At 33.6% G+C, this 18,340-nt stretch overlaps 3 protein-coding genes across 7 annotated transcripts; all 3 read left to right on the top strand.

The window, feature by feature from the left end:
• The first annotated feature begins 321 nt into the window (after positions 1 to 321).
• Positions 322 to 6,578, top strand: LOC130935247 (ABC transporter B family member 11-like). The gene is made up of 13 exons (XM_057864891.1): positions 322 to 490; positions 618 to 996; positions 1,082 to 1,136; positions 1,367 to 1,542; positions 1,661 to 1,882; positions 1,962 to 2,200; positions 2,303 to 2,828; positions 2,914 to 3,187; positions 3,269 to 4,095; positions 4,608 to 4,874; positions 4,967 to 5,230; positions 5,546 to 5,839; positions 6,125 to 6,578. The coding sequence occupies exons 2-13, from the start codon at positions 652 to 654 to the stop codon at positions 6,470 to 6,472; spliced, it is 3,837 nt and encodes a 1,278-aa protein (XP_057720874.1). The 5' UTR covers positions 322 to 490; positions 618 to 651; the 3' UTR covers positions 6,473 to 6,578.
• Positions 6,579 to 9,765: 3,187 nt separating this feature from the next.
• On the top strand, positions 9,766 to 13,182 carry LOC130936712 (uncharacterized). Its single transcript, XM_057866845.1, has 8 exons — positions 9,766 to 9,869; positions 9,954 to 10,123; positions 10,206 to 10,268; positions 10,381 to 10,400; positions 10,511 to 10,555; positions 11,084 to 11,145; positions 12,001 to 12,137; positions 12,243 to 13,182. The coding sequence occupies exons 1-8, from the start codon at positions 9,782 to 9,784 to the stop codon at positions 12,417 to 12,419; spliced, it is 762 nt and encodes a 253-aa protein (XP_057722828.1). The 5' UTR covers positions 9,766 to 9,781; the 3' UTR covers positions 12,420 to 13,182.
• Positions 13,183 to 14,098: 916 nt separating this feature from the next.
• LOC130934407 (inactive LRR receptor-like serine/threonine-protein kinase BIR2) lies at positions 14,099 to 18,152 on the top strand. Of its 5 annotated transcripts, none has more exons than XM_057863985.1 (2): positions 14,099 to 16,096; positions 17,951 to 18,152. In XM_057863985.1, the coding sequence occupies exon 1, from the start codon at positions 14,285 to 14,287 to the stop codon at positions 16,073 to 16,075; it is 1,791 nt and encodes a 596-aa protein (XP_057719968.1). In that variant the 5' UTR covers positions 14,099 to 14,284; the 3' UTR covers positions 16,076 to 16,096; positions 17,951 to 18,152. The 5 variants fall into 5 exon arrangements, with proteins under 5 accessions (XP_057719968.1, XP_057719966.1, XP_057719969.1 ...); XM_057863983.1 differs by having other exon boundaries at positions 17,926 to 18,088; XM_057863986.1 differs by lacking the exon at positions 17,951 to 18,152 and adding an exon at positions 16,282 to 16,543.
• Positions 18,153 to 18,340: the final 188 nt, after the last annotated feature.

The following is an 18,340-nucleotide window of genomic DNA, read 5'->3' as shown; positions in this document are numbered from 1 at the left end:
TACCTTTTTTGTTTTAGGCCAAATTAAATGTTTTTTATTGTTTTTGGAAAGAAAATCTTTTGAGAAATTTAATAATATGTGATGAGGAATACCAAATAAATTATACAGAAACTAATTAAAACAGAACATAAAAACATCTTTAAAAAAAGACGTTTTATGCGTCTTTATCTGAGTGGCTTCCTAAACTACTACTCACTAATTTAAGTTAATATCTAAGGATGAAAAAATACCCTATCATGAAAAAACTAATACTATCATATTTTTATTCAATATATGAATAAATCAACTTACCTTGAAGTCTTAAACTATGTTTCACTGTCTCTAATCCTGTCACCACTTTACTCCAAAAGCGTTGCTCAACTTCTAATCATTGATGCATTTAAGTCATTGGTGATCGTTTATTTCATGCAGCCTCTTTTTTATTCTAGTTCTCTTCTGTTCTATTCTATTCATGAGGAAATATCTTCCGTTACCAGAAGTGTTCTAAAAGGTTGGTTTCATAAGCTAGTTTTCATTGCTTGCTCTAGAAGTTGAGCAGCACAAACTACAGCGCTGCTGTCTCGTTCTCTGCTTTTGATTCTCCGGCATTGATGTTGTTTTCATGCTTCTTCTTGTAGCTTTTTTCCTGTTTACGAATAACAGAATTCTTCCATGAAGAAAGCGGAAGGGGAGAGTAGTTTAGATTTAGACAGTGATGTTATTGCATCTGAGATCAAAGCAGGATCAGTAAGTGATCCACTGGCCGACGCGGTTCGAGGAACCATTCAAAATGATTCAGAGAAGAGAAAGGGCAAAGATGAAGCGAAAAACACAATCCCCTTCTACAAGCTCTTCTCTTTTGCAGACGCTTTGGATTATGCATTGATGATTGTGGGGACAATCGGTGCTGTTGGAAATGGAATGGCAAACCCTTTGATGACCGTTGTTTTTGGGAACTTAATTGATGCATTTGGAGGCACCTCAAACTCCCAAAAAGTTGTTCATGATGTTTCCAAGGTATATATAGCAAAGTTTTGTTTTGTTTTTCAACTTGTTCAAGTTTCTGGAAATCAATCTCTTGCTGATATAATTTTGTGCTCAGCTGGCTCTCAAGTTTGTATACCTGGCTCTGGGTTCCTTTGCAGGATCCTTTCTTCGTAAGTACTACTTTGGATTCGTGCTTCATTTTTTTTTTTTAAGGAAGGAAGGAGCTTAACACAAGAGTGGAATATTATTACAAACTATGAAAGTAAAATATTGTTCATAAAAGAATTCAAACTCTGTACTCAATAAAAAAATGGTACTCAATTCCTGTTATAGTACGTTAATCTTAGGGATATTAATATCCATAACTGACATTCTTTCATAAATATATGGTTTATGACAGAGGTTTCTTGCTGGATTGTCTCCGGGGAGCGACAATGTGCAAGAATAAGAAGCTTATACCTGAAAACAATTCTGAGGCAGGATGCCGGCTTCTTCGACACGGAAACCAACACCGGCGAGGTTGTTGGAAGGATGTCAAGTGACACTATGCTAATTCGAGAAGCCATGGGCGAGAAGGTATGAAGGAGCGAGTCTCTGAGACTCTGACTATCAAACACAATACTGAGTCTCTGTCTGAAACAGACGCCACCTAAAAGTTTCTCATTCATCATTGTCTTGCCACTTGTTATTATAGGTAGGACAGTTTGTACAGTTAGTGGCATCGTTCGTTGGAAGTTTTGTCATAGCGTTCATCAAGGGATGGCTTCTTACCCTTGTTTTGCTGTCCTGTATTCCACCTCTTGTTCTTGCTAGCGCCGTCATGAGTATCGTTATTGCCAAAGTGACATCGCGAAGACAAGTAGCATATTCTGCAGCTGCATCTGTAGTAGAAGAGACAATTGCTTCTATTAGAACTGTATCATATAACTACCAACCTGAAATTGTTTCTTGTTCTTCTTTATATTGTATAAATAACTCATGAAGATTGAATGCAGGTTGCGTCATTCACGGGTGAGAAGCAAGCCGTGGCTAAGTATAATCAATCATTGTTGAAAGCTTATAAGACTGGAGTTCAAGAAGGAGTGGCTTCTGGATTGGGATTTGGTTCCATTCTTCTCATTGTTTTCTGCACTTATGCTTTGGCTATATGGTATGGTGGCAAATTGATTTTAGACAAAGATTATACAGCAGGGAAAATTATCACCATAATTTTCGCAATTTTGACAGGATCTCAGTAAGTTTCTCTCTTATGCTCTAGAATACTAAACTGTCACTCTTTTTAGCTCGATTTCAATGATGTAAACATAACATTTTGCTCTTTGACATGACTTCTTAGTTCTCTTGGACAGACCTCTCCTAGCATGAGTTCGTTTGCAGCAGGACGAGCCGCGGCTTATAAGATGTTTGAAACGATTAATAGGCGACCTGATATCGATGCTTACGACACAACTGGCCGGCAGCTGGATGATATTCGAGGCGACATAGAACTGAGAGAAGTTGGCTTCAGTTATCCGTCAAGGCCGGATGAGACTATATTCAATGGATTCTCTTTGTTCATACCAAGTGGCACAACTGTAGCTTTGGTAGGGCAAAGTGGGAGTGGAAAATCAACCGTTATTAACTTGATAGAGAGGTTTTATGATCCGCAAGCTGGTGAAGTTCTCATCGACAACATCAATCTCAAAGAGTTTAATCTGAAATGGATAAGACAAAAGATTGGCCTAGTTAGCCAAGAACCTGTTCTGTTTACTTGCAGCATCAAAGAAAATATTGCTTATGGTAAGGATGGTGCGACTGATGAAGAAATCAAAGTAGCAGCAGATCTTGCAAATGCTTCTAAATTCATAGACACGCTTCCACAGGTGAACTACTAAGCAGCTTCTAAAAAATACCATGTCCATGTAAAAAATCAGCCACTAAATCAGTTATTATGGAAAACAAATGTAGGGACTGGACACGATGATTGGTGAACACGGAACTCAGCTCTCTGGAGGTCAAAAGCAGAGAGTTGCAATAGCAAGAGCCATTTTGAAAGATCCAAGAATTCTACTTCTTGATGAAGCTACAAGTGCACTTGATGCTGAATCCGAGAAAACAGTGCAGGAGGCTCTAGACAAAATCATGATAAATCGAACCACTGTTATTGTAGCTCACCGCTTAAGCACTGTTAGAAATGCTGCCACTATAGCTGTAATTCATCAAGGAAAAATAGTAGAAAAAGGTATTAAAAAAAGAAAACTAACTTGAATTTCAAATATTCTCATTTCTACAGAATTCTTATACTTTCTTGAATAATAATCAGGTTCACATTCTGAGCTCACTAAAGATCTTGAAGGAGCCTACAGCCAACTCAACAGATTGCAAGAGACTAACAGTGAGGCAGAACAGAATTTTTCTGTTGAAACAGAAAACCTTGAATCTACTACAAATTCTTCAAGGCATTCAAGTCAACGGTTTTCTTTTAGAAATTCCACAACTCATGTATCCGGCGTTGGAAACATCAAAGACAATGAAGTTGCTCTTTCTGAAGACACAAACTCAAAAGAACCTCCAAAAATACCAATCCGTCGCTTAGCTAAACTAAACAAGCCTGAGATCCCAGTCTTAATACTAGGGACTATAGCTGCAGTGGCCAATGGCATCATATTACCCTTTTTCGGGTTCATGGTTTCAAAGATGGTCAATATTTTCTATGAGCCTGCGGATGAACTCCGCAAAGATTCAAGATCTTGGGCGTATGTTTTCGTGGCGCTTGGCGTATCAGCGTTCTTTATCAATCCCTTGAGGTCCTACTTCTTTTCTGTTGCTGGTGAAAAGCTGGTAAAAAGAATGAGACTAATCTGTTTTGAGAAAATGATTAATATGGAAGTTAGTTGGTTTGATGAAGCTGAGCATTCAAGTGCTGCACTTGGATCAAGGCTGTCCACTGATGCAGCATCTATTCGAGCTTTGGTTGGCGACGCGCTCGGATTAATGGTTCAGAACATAGCTGCTGCAGTTGCAGGCCTGGTGATTGCATTCCAAGCAAACTGGCAGCTCTCTGTTATAATTCTTGTATTGCTGCCTATATTAGCACTTAACGGAATTCTTCAGATGAAGTTCTTACAAGGATTCACTGCAGATGGAAAGGTTTGTTCCTAACTCCTTCTAGATATAGTCTCTTTTTGCCTCATGCTGGAATTCTAGATTTCTTTGTCATAAAAATCTGATACTATATTATGATACTACTTTTCACAAAAATTTAAGCTATTAAGTAGAGGTATAGCATGGTTATATTATCTAACAATGATATATAATAGATATAACCTTTAGAATGATAAAAGCACAAGAGAATAACTGTCTCAGTCAACTAGTACTTTTCTTCTTAGCTCCAAGTTTTTGACATAAAATCAAAACATCTAAAATTTTATCCTTGTCACTCTGCTAAATAAGCAGAATATTTTGTGGTGAAAACTCATATGCACTATTTTTTTCATATGAAGTTGATAGTTGAGAACTATTAGATGATTTAACATATTTGTGTAAATTGTCATTTAAGGATTCTCAACTATCAACTTTACATAAAACTGTATATTATCATCTGCACTTCAAGTCCAAAAATGCTTATCAAACATGATAGATGCAAAAGTATGCCTGTACAGAAATTATACGAGGAAGCAAGTCAAGTAGCAAGTGATGCTGTAAGCAGCAGTAGGACTGTGGCATCTTTCTGCGCTGAAGAGAAGGTGATGGAGTTGTACAAGAAGAAATGTGAGGCACCGATTAAGGCAGGCATAAAGCAAGGGATAATAAGTGGAGTTGGTTTTGGGTTATCATTCTTGTTTCTGTTTTCAGTGTATGCATGTAGTTTCTATGCTGGAGCTAAACTTGTAGGGGATGATAAAGCATCTTTCTCTGATGTTTTCCGCGTAAGTCTTTCTGTAAATGTTCAATTTTCCAACCAAACGGATTGGATAAGTCTTTCTATACATCTATGATTTTTGGTTGTGCTGATTTTCAGGTCTTCTTTGCCCTGAATATGGCTGCTGTGGGGATGTCTCAAACTAGCACCTTGGCCCCTGACTCAGCTAAAGCTAAAAGTGCTGCTGCTTCTGTGTTGGCCATTATTGACAGAAAATCAAAAGTAGATCCCAATGATGACAATGGTCTGATTCTAGAAAACTTGATGGGAGAAGTAGAGTTTCACCATGTCACTTTCAAGTACCCCACAAGACCTGATGTTCAAATATTTAGAGATCTTTGCTTGACTATTTATTCTGGCAAGGTAAATTTACAGTTTGGAAAAGGGTCGCACTGAAAGGATATAATTTAGTCAATCTAAACTATAAAGCAAACAACTAACTTGGGTTGGTCGAGTGGTCAGCTCACTCGTCCGCTTAAGCTAAGTGTGGGGCAGCAAACTCTTAAATAGAGCTCAGATCCGTGACGGATTAGTCCTTAGCTATAAAGCAAACATTAGTAGTTGATTCTACCAACAAAAGTTTATGTATTTTCTCAGGAATAATTTCAAACGTTTGATAGCTTAATACAGAAAGAAAGAATTAACTAACAATTTTGTTTATATAAATGAAAATATCAGACATTTGCATTGGTTGGTGAAAGTGGAAGTGGAAAATCAACTGTGGTATCACTGTTACAAAGATTTTACGACCCAGATTCAGGTCATATCACACTTGATGGAATAGATATCCAGAAATTTCAAGTTACATGGTTAAGACAACAGATGGGCTTGGTAAGCCAAGAGCCTATTTTGTTTAATGATACAATCAGAGGCAACATTGCATATGGAAAAGGAACACATGCAACAGAGGCAGAGATTACAGCTGCAGCAGAAATGGCAAATGCCCACAAGTTCATCAGTAGTTTGCAACAGGTAATATATTACACAAACAACAATAATGTGCTCAGTCTATCCTAAAGGAATTTGTTAGTATTGCATGCCAATTCTTGAAAACATTCATAATTTTATTTTTATGTATGTAACATATATAATTACATACTTATTGAATCTGAATTACTCAATCATTCTAGGAGTAACTTTAGGCTGCTTTATGCTGATTTTTAATTGTTCCCAAACATCATTGTTCTAAAATATAGTACTCAACACCTTAATAATACTTATTTCTATAAATAACACAACGTTACTGAATATATGCAGGGTTATGAAACCATTGTGGGGGAAAGAGGATCAAAACTATCTGGTGGACAGAAGCAGCGCGTGGCAATTGCAAGAGCAATAGTGAAGAATCCAAAAATATTACTACTAGATGAAGCCACCAGTGCCCTGGATGCAGAGTCTGAAAAGGTTGTTCAAGATGCACTAGATAGAGTAATGGTGGAACGAACCACAATCATAGTGGCTCATAGGCTATCCACTATTAAGAACGCAGATTTAATTGCAGTGGTTAAGAATGGGGTCATTGTAGAGAAAGGAAACCATGAAACATTGATCAACCATGGTGGCCATTATGCTTCTTTGGTAGCATTGCACACAAGTACATCATAATGTTACATTCCTTTCAGTTTTTTCCATGTTACGTTTACTTTTTGTGATGTATAAGATGCTCGGGAGTCTTTTATATCTCAATTAGGAATCAGACCTGTATAGTGTATATTAATATGCTCAGGAACCATGTTAAAACTATCCTATAAAATGTGTAAATAATCTTTTAGAGGTAACTAAAATAATAATTGATGAGATTTCCTTAAAAAATAATGTACACACCTCTTAAAATAAAGAAATTGTGTTATAACAAATTTTATAATATAATATAATGATTGTAGTATAACAAAAATTAATTCTGTCAATTTATGTTTTATATATTGAAATATTTGTCTTAGTAAGTATTATTCTTAATAACAAAAAATAGATATGTAAATACAAAATTAATATATTTATGGATGCCCAAACAAAGCTTGACCGACATAATTTCTACTTCACAGTTCACTAAATACATTTTCAGTGAAATAGATCAAGCAATGATTGTTATTGATGATTGGTGATATGCATACAAAAAATTAATTATTATATTTTTAGATATAAATATATAAGATGTTTAACTCATTTTTATTGTGTATTTATAAGTTAATATGTATTTTATATTAATACTTAATTTTTTTGTATATATATAATATGATTGTATATTAATATATAATATATTAAATATATTCTAATATATGGCTCAGATCATTTAGGTAGGCAGGGATAAATTCTCAAAGTAGTTTTTAAGATTGGCGTTATTTTTAGAAGAAATGAATCTTTTCTATTTTTTTTTCATTTGAGAGGGTAAACTGTAAAGTGTGATCTCTCAAACTCTTACCATTAATTTTATAAGTGGGATAAAGAAAAAACAAATTTTATAAGTGGGATAAAGAAAAAACATAAGAGAAAAAATATTAAAGGGTTAGAGATCACACTTTACTCCTTCAATTAAAAAAATTGAGAGAATTCATTTCTTCTCTGAGATTCCAATAGTATTAACTACGTCTTTGAGATTGGCAAAACTATACCACGTTGATCTCTAACCTCTTTTTGACGACGCACTGACGTGATGATCTTGACCTTTAGTGACACATGTCAATCTTATGATTTCACCATGTGTAACTATATGACGACGAGTCAATCAGTGATACGAGTTGACGTGAATAGTTATACTACATGTCACAATACTATTTTGTCACATATTGTATTGTGTTACGTGTTAAAATATTATTCGTCTACTTACTATCTGTTATGTCATTCTTGCAGATACACTAAATTGGTCATGGCTTTGCATTAAATAATTTATTCTCTGAAATTAAATGTCGTACACTAAATACCAGTTCTTTTTTATTTTTTTATAAGCTCAAAATTCTTAATATATGTAAAAGCACCAATTTTAGTTCTATTTTTTTACAAGCTGTTTTAAATATAAGTGCTTTTATAAATTTTAAGATTTAGTTTTAATCATACAAAGTCTTTTCATAATAATTTAATACTGATATATTTTATAATATATAATTATGTTATTTAATAAAAGAATTATAAAATTGACTAAAAAACATATTTTTTATTTTAACCCAAAATAGTGTATTTCATAGGAAAAAAAATTGATTTTGATTCTTAATTTTGTTAAAAATACATGTATTTTCAGACAAAAATAAAGATGTATATTTAATCAATCATATAATTTTTTTGTTAAAATAACATACTCATATATTATAAAACTTATCTGTAATAAATTATTGTATAAAAAATTTATACAATTAAAATTAAAATCTTAAGAATATTTTATAAAAGTATTTGTATTTAAAAATATGTGAAAAAATATAATTAAAATTAGTGCATCTAAAGATATTAAAAATTTTAAATTTACAAAAATAGAAGAAAAAATTGGTAATAAGACTAATTTAGTGTACGACATCTAAAGTTAGAGACCAATTTAATGCATCTGCAATGATAACATAGAAAATGACTCATAGACAACTAATATTATAACACATGAGAGGAACTGATACCATTACAATATTTTAGATCTATGGTCATGTTTTTTTTTTTTTTTTGTCACGGTTATGATTACGGTTTTTTATCGTGACAAAAAAAAAATTATGGTCACGGTTTTTAAAAAAAGGGTGGCCTAATAAAGAGTTCTATAGTTACGGTTTTGGAAAGTAATCTAAAGAAGTTTATGGTAACGAATTTTCAAAAAATGGATGACCTAAAAGAGTTTATAGTCACGATTTTGGGAAGTGACCTAAAAAAGTCTATGATCACAATTTTAGGAATGACCTAAAAGAATCTATATTAACAACTCACGTATATCATCATACTATTTAATTAAGTATATATTAAGAAAATTTATTTATTTAATATGTATATTAAAAATTTGATTGAAAATAATCATGTTACATAATTAAATTATTTTAATAATTAAATTTAATTAAATTAATCTAATAACTTAAAATTAATAACCAGAAATTTTTGTTAAAAAAAAAGAAAAACATAAAAAAATAATTACAAAATAATTTGTCAACTAGCTAAGAGTAATTCTCCAGCATCTTTAGAGTTATAAAAATTTGTTAGAAACGGTGTGTTTAGTCAAAAATAACTTTTTATAACCAGTTTTGGATTCAAAACTTTTCAAATAAAAACTAATTTGATAATTTAAAAAGAATTAGGTGACATCGTATCTTGTTAGATTTTGATAATTGTCAAACATTTGATTAGGGCTGGCTACATGTATTTTATCTATTTAAAAATTTAAAGTAATTAACTAATTATTAAATTAATTATTTAAATTATTAATTTAGTATTTTATTTTTAAACAGTAATATTATAAAAACTTAAAAGTAGGAAGAAGAATAATAAAATATTTATTTTTGTTTATATTATTTTAATTTTATTAAAAATTTGATGATAATATTATTTATAATTTTATGTTGAATTTTTTAAAAATTATTATTTTTAATTTTAATTTAAATATAATTTTTTATTTTTTTATTAATTTAAATAAAATATAAAATGATTGAATTTTATATTTATTTAAAAAAATTAATTTTTGTGGATATAATAAATAGAATAAAATAGGATTTAAAATTTTAAAATGCAGATATAATTAGAATTAAAAGATTTTCGATTTGTAGATAAAATATGGTTAAATTTAAAAAAAAATTTTCAAGAGTTAAATAGAGTCCAAATCTTACTTGATGCTACCCATTATCAGTCCTAATAAATTAATTAAAAAGATTAATTTAAAATCCCGCTAGCGCATATAAGATTTAAGTTTGAAATTTTCATATCTAGCATAAGGGTTAGAAAACTTACCGAAGAAAAGCAATGTCCATGGCGGGAACGGAAAGGGATCATCCACAGAAGCAACTCTTGAGCCTCATCCGCAATTTTGCCTCCGAGAAATCTCAAGGAGGTATCTCGCTTCCATTTCTACTTTCCTGAACGAGTGCCGAACAACATTTATCATTTGAATCTTTCCGTTAATTGAATGGTGAAGAACGAAGGGTAGTTACTCTGAGAAAGCAAATCGAGAAGCTCACTTCTGATTTGAGCGTTGTTAACGTGGAGCTTGAAGATGCTAAGCGATGCAAAGAACTCACTGAGCAGGAGATTATAGGTTTTGAAGTTCAATTTTCCATGAGTGAAGCTTCAGCTCAAACGCTCGAGGTTAGTTACTTCGTGTTTTATTGTCGCTTTTGGTGGAATTTGTCGTTATATTTGTAAATTGAACTCGAAATTGTGATGATAGGCAAGGATATCTCGAATTCAATATGAAATCTCTGCTCTGAGATCTGAAGTGGAAACTCTCAAGGTACTTAGAACTTAATCTATTGTTCATGTTATGCGTTCTTGTGTCTAAGGTTAATCTCATTGAATTGAATTGAATCCATGTCTTCTGGAAATTGTGCCTTCTGTTATGGAAGATGGAAGAAGCAGCTTTACGGTAAGGAATTTGTCATGCTTCACTACTCATTTCAATCATTTTGGAAATGGAAAGGTTGATTTGATAGGTTTACAAGTTTTTCAGGCTTGTTCTCTTACCTGATTGTGCAGTGAGCAATTCATCCACAGCATGCTTGATCTGAATGCCAAGATAAGGTCTGTCTGGATGATGAAACTATTATGCATCAGTTAAAATCATTATGGGAGTTGGGGAAAATGTATCCTAGTGATTTTGTTCAATTCTGTGTCCTTCAAAATGTTTGCTAGAATTTTTTACTACCTTCTGACCTTAATGCTGCTGATCTTTGGTGAGGTTGCTTGTGAAATATATGATATGGTTATAAGTGTTATTAGCTCTTATAAATTTTGAAATAAGATTATATTGTGAATTATTGTATGCTCATAACATTATAACAGTTGTCCAATCCTTTGGCCATTTAGTATCTATAACAAAATGGGTGCATGTATCTGCGACAGAAATATTTTTCCTTAAATGCCAAAAAGGCATCAAATTCCTCCTAGGCACCCCCCACATTTCCAAATAATAACAATAATAACTTCAGATGCATGGTTAAGAATATATTGAATTTTGCCGGATCAAAAACTCAATAAGACATGAGTCAATCTTTGATCTGAAAAGTCCCAGCTATGTCTCTTACATCCAGTCACTTATATCAAATGCAGGAGATTTCATGAGAGCATCATTAATTGTGATATTGAAGCAGTAGATTGTGAAGCTTATACAGGTTTAATGATTCTTTTAACTGCTAGAGTTGATAATTGTTGGCCTATTCTTGTAAAAATAGGAGATCAGAAGAATTAGGTGATAACTTTTATGAAAGAAAAGAGATTACTTATACTGTTTCCATTCCTTCTGGCAAACTGAATAAATTTGTCTACCCATGATTAAATAGTGTCTTTTCCGGCATTGATTTCAATACCTCAAACACTAATTTCATTTACTAATAATTTAGTATTAACACATCTCTTCTACGCACACACTTCACATGTGGCTGACTGGCTGCACAAAAGTAAGAATTGGGAGGGGGTAGGGGATTACACTGGGAGATGATGTCAGGCCTAAAGAAGGGATAGTTGCGAGTGAGGAATAGGTAACCATTGGAAGCAAGCTGGAGAGAAAGCAACCTATTAGTAGCAAGCGGGGCTTCCGGATGCAAGTGAGATAAAAACAATCATGGTGGGTGCAATTTGTTTTTTTGTTTTTTTTTTTCTTTTGTTTTTGGGGGGGGGGGGGGGGGGGTCATTGTTTAGATGTAAAGGAACAGAAAGGTACTAATGTGACAATGAACAATCTGTACTTCGTCTAGGGAGGGGAATTTCGTCAAGAGGCTCAAGCTTATTCATCCTGATAATTACCTACATGCGTTTTTATTCATATCAACTTACTAGGTCGTTTATTTTTACTTTCAGTTTCCCTCAGATTCATTACCAAATCAATCTACTATCTGTGTATCAGAACTTGCTGAAATGATTATTGGAAATGTTTGGAATGGTTACTCAATATGGAGTATATTGATGTACAAACGGTTTAATTCAAATGCGTGTGTCTAGAAACTGAGGCTGCATTTACTTCGTTTTAGATGCACCACAAGTGAATATGAAAGAGAATGAGAATGATGATGAAATTGTTGCTCTTGAAAGTATGCTTTCGGATATACTATCTCAAACAACTAAAGAGGATGAGGAATACCGAGCAGAAATCGAAACTCATAAGAAAGTAAGTTGAGAATCACCTGTTGGAAAATCCAGGTTCCTTCCTTATCAATATCATGTCTTTATTTACCGCTATTTCACGGTTTCTTAAGGTAAGTACAACGTGCAGGTTCAGCAGGAACTGCTTGATTGTGAAACAAAGGTGTCTTTATTGAACACGATAGTCACAGAAACAAGAGCATTGCAGGATCTAACCATATATCCTTATGAATATTCAAATCATATAGTTGCTGTTTTACTCTGTGCTGCGCAGGTTACACAGTACATACTATATAAATTCCGTTGAAGATGTATGCGCCATCTGTCAGATTAATGGTTATGGTTTGTGGTTTATGGTTAATCATATAAATTCTCTTTAACTGATTGGCATGCTCTGCTATTATTAGCTATAGTTTGAATATGTCATGTTGAATTTAACCAGAGAAACTATGAAGGGTATTAGCTAGAAATTGAGATTTTCACCATCTAGATTCTTTTACGTTCTGTAAATTTCTCCCAAAAATAAAAAAGAAAAAAGAAAAGTAAGAAGAGAAATAAAATAGAATCAAATTTAGTAAATTTATTAGCAGAGTAGTATGTTCAGTTCTACCTCATCTGCCCCTAATTTATTCAATACAATGTGCTGGTTCTTGTGATCTCAGTATTATTATTCATGTTGATATAATATTCCAATAGAACAAATTCCATTGTGTCCTTAATTGAACACAAGCAGACTTCAACCTTAGAAGCTACATACAACACACTTGTCGAGGAACTTCAGAGAAGATGCATTTGTCCTAGTTGCCATATGGACAATTTGGAAGCTATTAGTGCACTTCTTCTGCCAGATGAGGATAAGTGATGTCTTTTAGGTTTTCTAATTCTTGACCAAACACCTGGAAGTGTTATCATCCCGCTGCAAATGCAATCATGCTGAACTTTGTTTGCACCTTGCGTTCTGACTAAGCCAAATGAAGTACTTTCTTTTTTTCTTTCCTCTTTTTTTCATTTTCTTTTTCTGTTTCTTGTACAAATATGCGAAAGAAAATTTTAGAACACATTATTCTGATGGTTCCGTTTTATATTGTTTCTCTGTTGATTGCATTTGCTAGGGAACTATAATATAGAATCTGCAATTTTATATCAGTACTCGGGTATTCGTTTGTTGTTAGCTAGTTGTTTTAGACTTGTAGCATTAGAGCTAAGACTCCTTATGTCTTATATAGAAGTTCTGAAGTATAAAATGTTACTCGTTTTGTTTTCAGAATTAAATTACAGACCAAATTATGAAAATGTATTGAAAAGATTCAAATAAAAATAATATAAAATGACAAAGAATTTCAAAAGACAGTATGAATTTGATAAAAAATGTCAGATTTAACAATTTATATTTTCTTTTAATAATATCGTATCCTATAGAGATAAATAAGAGGAAAAAGATCCTCTCCAGTTTTTTTAACAATTGATAGAATCCAGTGTGATCTATCACCTTTGATTCTATGAGTGGGACCAGAAATAAATAAGAGAGAGAGCGCAATGAATGGTTAGATTGAACACTGGATACCATTCAATTTTTTTCTCATTGGAGAGGATCCACTCCCTAAATAAGACGACTTGTATCAAAATGGACTCTTGTAGAATCTTATGTATTATAAGATATAATAATAAAATAATGATATAATGAGTAATTAATTAATTATTCTTGGAATGAAGAAAATTAAGTTTCTTTGTTCCTTTCCAATGCTTAAGACTGACCCCAGTTATGGGCAGAACTAGCTTGAGGAACAAAACAACGACAGTGTCCAATAAAATACTAACCATTTCATGGTGAGCGGAGCAGAATAAACGAAGCGGGTCAAACACACTCTCCAATTAAACAATTGGAGTCAAAATAAGCTGTTTGTTAGATATCCTTGTCAGTTACTATTCCTAATCCAAAAAATCAGAAAAGAAAAAGAGCAAAACGTTGAAAACAAACAGTCCCATCCCATTCCCATCCGCACTTTCTGCTCTAAAACGAAACCACTCTCCTCCTTTCTTTTTGTTATTTCCTCTTACTTTTCCTTTGCCACCAAACGCGTCGCAAAAAGCTAATGGCATCTCGGTCTCCCTGACTTTCCCTTCCCTTAGTTTCCACACCACAAAAAAAAAAAAAAAAAAACTAAGGTTTCAATGGATCTGAAGAACTGCTTCTTGCTACTCTTGTTGACGAGCTTCTTGGTTTGTGGTTGTTCGCAGGTTGAAGACGACGTGACTTGCCTGAAAGGCTTCAAGGACTCTCTGAGTGACCCTCAACAGAGACTCGCCAAGTGGAATTTGGAAAACAAGACAGCCGGTTCCGTCTGCAACTACGATGGTGTGTCATGCTGGAACCCGCAGGAGAATCGTATTATTGGTCTTGATCTTAGTGGGATGAATCTATCCGGTAAGATTCCGGAGTCCATCAAGTACTGCAGTAAGAATCTTCAGAAGCTCGTACTTGGATCCAACTCGCTCTCAGGTTCGATTCCTCCCAAGATCTGTGATTGGTTGCCGTATTTGGTCACACTGGACCTTTCTAACAACGATCTTTCTGGTCCTATTCCGGCTGCGTTAGAGAATTGTTCTTACTTGAACGAGTTAGAGATCTCCGATAACGACCTTTCGGGTCCTATTCCCGCTGAAATTGGGAGCTTGGTGAGGCTGAATAAGTTCTCCGTTGCTAACAATCACCTCACCGGCGCGATTCCTGGCTCTCTTTTGCGGTTTGGGAAGGAAGCCTTTGATGGGAATAGTGGGCTGTGTTCCAAGTGTGGTGGATTAAGCAAGAAGAATCTTGCGATTATTATTGCTGCTGGGGTATTTGGTGCTGCGGTTTCGTTGTTGTTAGCTTTTGGGTTGTGGTGGTGGTACCATTTGGGATCGAGTAGGGATAAGAGAGGGTATGGGATTGGAAGCACTACCGATGGTGGTGATAATTGGGCTTTGAGTTTGAGAGGTCACAAGCTTGTTCAGGTTACTCTGTTTCAGAAGCCAATTGTGAAGGTTAAGTTAGGGGATTTGATGGCTGCAACTAATAACTTTAGTGCTGAGAACGTTCTTATGGCGACGAGGACGGGGACTACTTATAAGGCGGATCTTCGTGATGGCTCCACGCTCGCGGTGAAGCGGCTTAGTAAGTGTAAGATTGGGGAGAAGCAGTTTCGGATGGAGATGAATAGGCTAGGCCAGGTTAGGCACCCGAATTTGGCTCCCCTGTTGGGTTTCTGTGTGGTGGAAGATGAGAAGCTTTTGGTTTATAAGCACATGTCAAATGGGACTCTCTATAGCTTGTTGCATAAGAATCGTGGTGTGTTGGATTGGGAGATGAGGTTCAGAATTGGATTGGGCGCAGCAAGGGGCCTCGCTTGGCTACACCACGGGTGTCATCCTCCAATTATACAGCAGAATATCTGCTCCAATGTGATTCTTGTCGATGAAGATTTTGATGCGCGGATAATGGACTTTGGGCTTGCCAGGCTGTTGCAATCTGATACTAATGAGAGTAGTTTTGTTAATGGGGATCTGGGAGAACTTGGCTACGTTGCGCCGGAGTATCCGAGTACAATGGTTGCTTCTCTAAAAGGGGATGTTTATGGTTTTGGAATTGTGCTTCTGGAGTTGGCCACCGGTCGAAAACCTCTCGATGTCAACAATGTAGAGGAAGAATTTAAGGGTAATTTGGTGGATTGGGTGAACAAGCTTTCTAGTTCAGGTAGAGCAAAGGATTGCATTGATAAAGCTATATTTGGAAGGGGACATGACGAGGAGATACTCAAGTTCATGAAAATAGCGTCTAGTTGTGTAGTTCCTCACCCTAAGGAGAGGTTGTCTATGTTCGAGGTTTATAATTCCTTGAAGAGTATGGCAAAAGATCACAGTTTCTCTGAATATGATGATGAATTTCCATTGATCTTTGGTAAACCCGGAAATGAGAGGGCTTAGCTGCGGCACACGTATTTTCAGGTAGTTTTTGTTATCCTTGTATAATATGATACAGTCAACTATTTTTCTGCTTGCTTTAGCTTCTTGGGCTTCTTGAATGAAATATCTGTTTGTTGTAATGAACAAATTGTAAAGTAACTCCCAAGATATTTTGTATGCTTCAAAATTTGAATCACCTATTAATAAAACTATATGAATCATCGGAGGTAGACACTCTTGTGAAGTCTGGAGATGCATATATAGAGATATATAGACGGAAATGGAACTCTACTTGGTTAATTGGAGCATCTTTGATATGTTTCGCAACCTACTCTTCTTATACGGAGTCTCCTAAATTGCAGAGTCACTAGGAAGCTTAGCTTCAATGGCGAAAATCATGTATTCATATTCATATTCATATTCATGTTGAGTTCTGTTACGTATTGACATTTGCTGAGCCATCCTAGAAAGAAACAAATGATATTTTATCATTTTTATGTCGAGTATTTTTATAGAAAAGAGACAAACATGGTATTCTTTTCTTTCAACAAATATCAGTAATTTAATTACATACAATCTAAGTGGATTCATATACTTAATAAAGTGTGTACAATCTTTTTGAGTCCATATTAGGTTTATAGTTAGAGACCAAAGTGCCCAAATGTAGTTCCTCTGGATCAAAAATGAAAATACACGGTTGCAATATATAGGTCAAACGAGAAAATATTCAATTTGGTCCCTTACACTCGAACATCAATTTAGTCCTTAAAATTTCAATTGTCTTAATTTAGTCCCTAAACTTTTTAATTGACTCTGTGACGGAAATTATTGCAAGGACTAACATGATTAAAATTTGAAAAGTTTAAGGACTAAATGATTCAATTGAAACTTAAAGAACTAAATTGAAGTTCGAGTATAACTTCAGGACTAAACTGAATGAATATGTTTTCAGGTCAAACAGATCAAACTGATCAAACTTTACTTAAACCATGTTGATTCTGCTTTTTGCACTCAGATTAGAAAAGACTAATGATATTAATGTAGAACCAGTACGTGACAACATGAAAAAAAATAAAACTAAGACAGTAAGACACTCGGATCTAGATACTTTAGATGACTTTTCTTTATTTAAATAAAATAAATTAATTATTTACTCAATTAAATCGATTTTTAAATTTTTACCGTTTTAAAGATTTAAGTATAATTTTGTTGAGACAGAGTGAAATCATGGATTACATTGATTGTGCAGTTACAGGAGTGATATTACTGGCAGCAAAAGTGCAATCACGTGCTTAGAAAAGGTTAAGAAGAAAAAATCATAAATAAAAATAGAATTCAGTAGGTTATATGCACGCAAAAATTAATAGAAAGAAAAATAAGGTTGCTTTATTTTATTTTTCTTTTTCGGCAAATTCAACCTGGGAATCAACAGGAACATGTATAGGAGATAGAAATTAGTAACTTTCTAATGGAAGAAATTGGAGGAAAATAAAAAAAAGTGTTGTGATAAGTATGAGAATTGAGTTGGATGTCCATTAATATTTGGGTGGTTTAGTTTTTTAATGATAAATGATATTAAAAAAATGTTGAAAAAACAAAGCATGTTACTTCTATAAATAAAAATAGTGGAATGTAGTTTTACATTCGTACAGACACAATAGTAATAGTAATCTTTCTTCTCTTTTTTATATTACTAATTTTATTCTCTCTCTTTATAGTAAATATACTAATCATATCTATTATATTGTGATAATAATTATAGTAAATATTATTATTAGAGTTATATAATTATATTTTTATTTTATATTTATTACTTCTTTCTTATTTATTTATTTATTTATTTATTTATTTATTTTACAACACATTATCAGTACGAGACTCTAATCAAATTTTTAGGAAGACTCAGAGATTGGCAAGGACATATAGTGAAGATGTTTGCCTTGCGGATAGTGCAAGTTCGCACACCATTCTCAAAAGTAATATATATTTTACCCATCTTGTGTCAAAAGAAGAATACGCTAATACTATTATTGGCTCAGGTAATGTAATTGAAAGCTCCGGAAGAGCTATAATTTTGTTTTTTGGAGAAACAAAATTCATAATAAATAATGCAATGTTGTCTATCAAGTCTTTAAGAAACTTGTTGAGTTTTAAAGATATTCGCTGAAATATATATCATATTGAGACTATGAATGAGGGAAATCATGAGTACTTATGTATCACAACTCATGATTTAAATAAAAATGTTATATTAGAAAAGTAACCATCACTTTCATTTGGGTTATA

Source organism: Arachis stenosperma, chromosome 6 (genome assembly GCF_014773155.1).
Source record: "Arachis stenosperma cultivar V10309 chromosome 6, arast.V10309.gnm1.PFL2, whole genome shotgun sequence".
Lineage (NCBI taxonomy): Eukaryota > Viridiplantae > Streptophyta > Magnoliopsida > Fabales > Fabaceae > Arachis > Arachis stenosperma.
The sequence above is the reverse complement of the archived record's forward strand: the minus strand, read 5'-3'. Positions and strand labels throughout refer to the sequence as shown.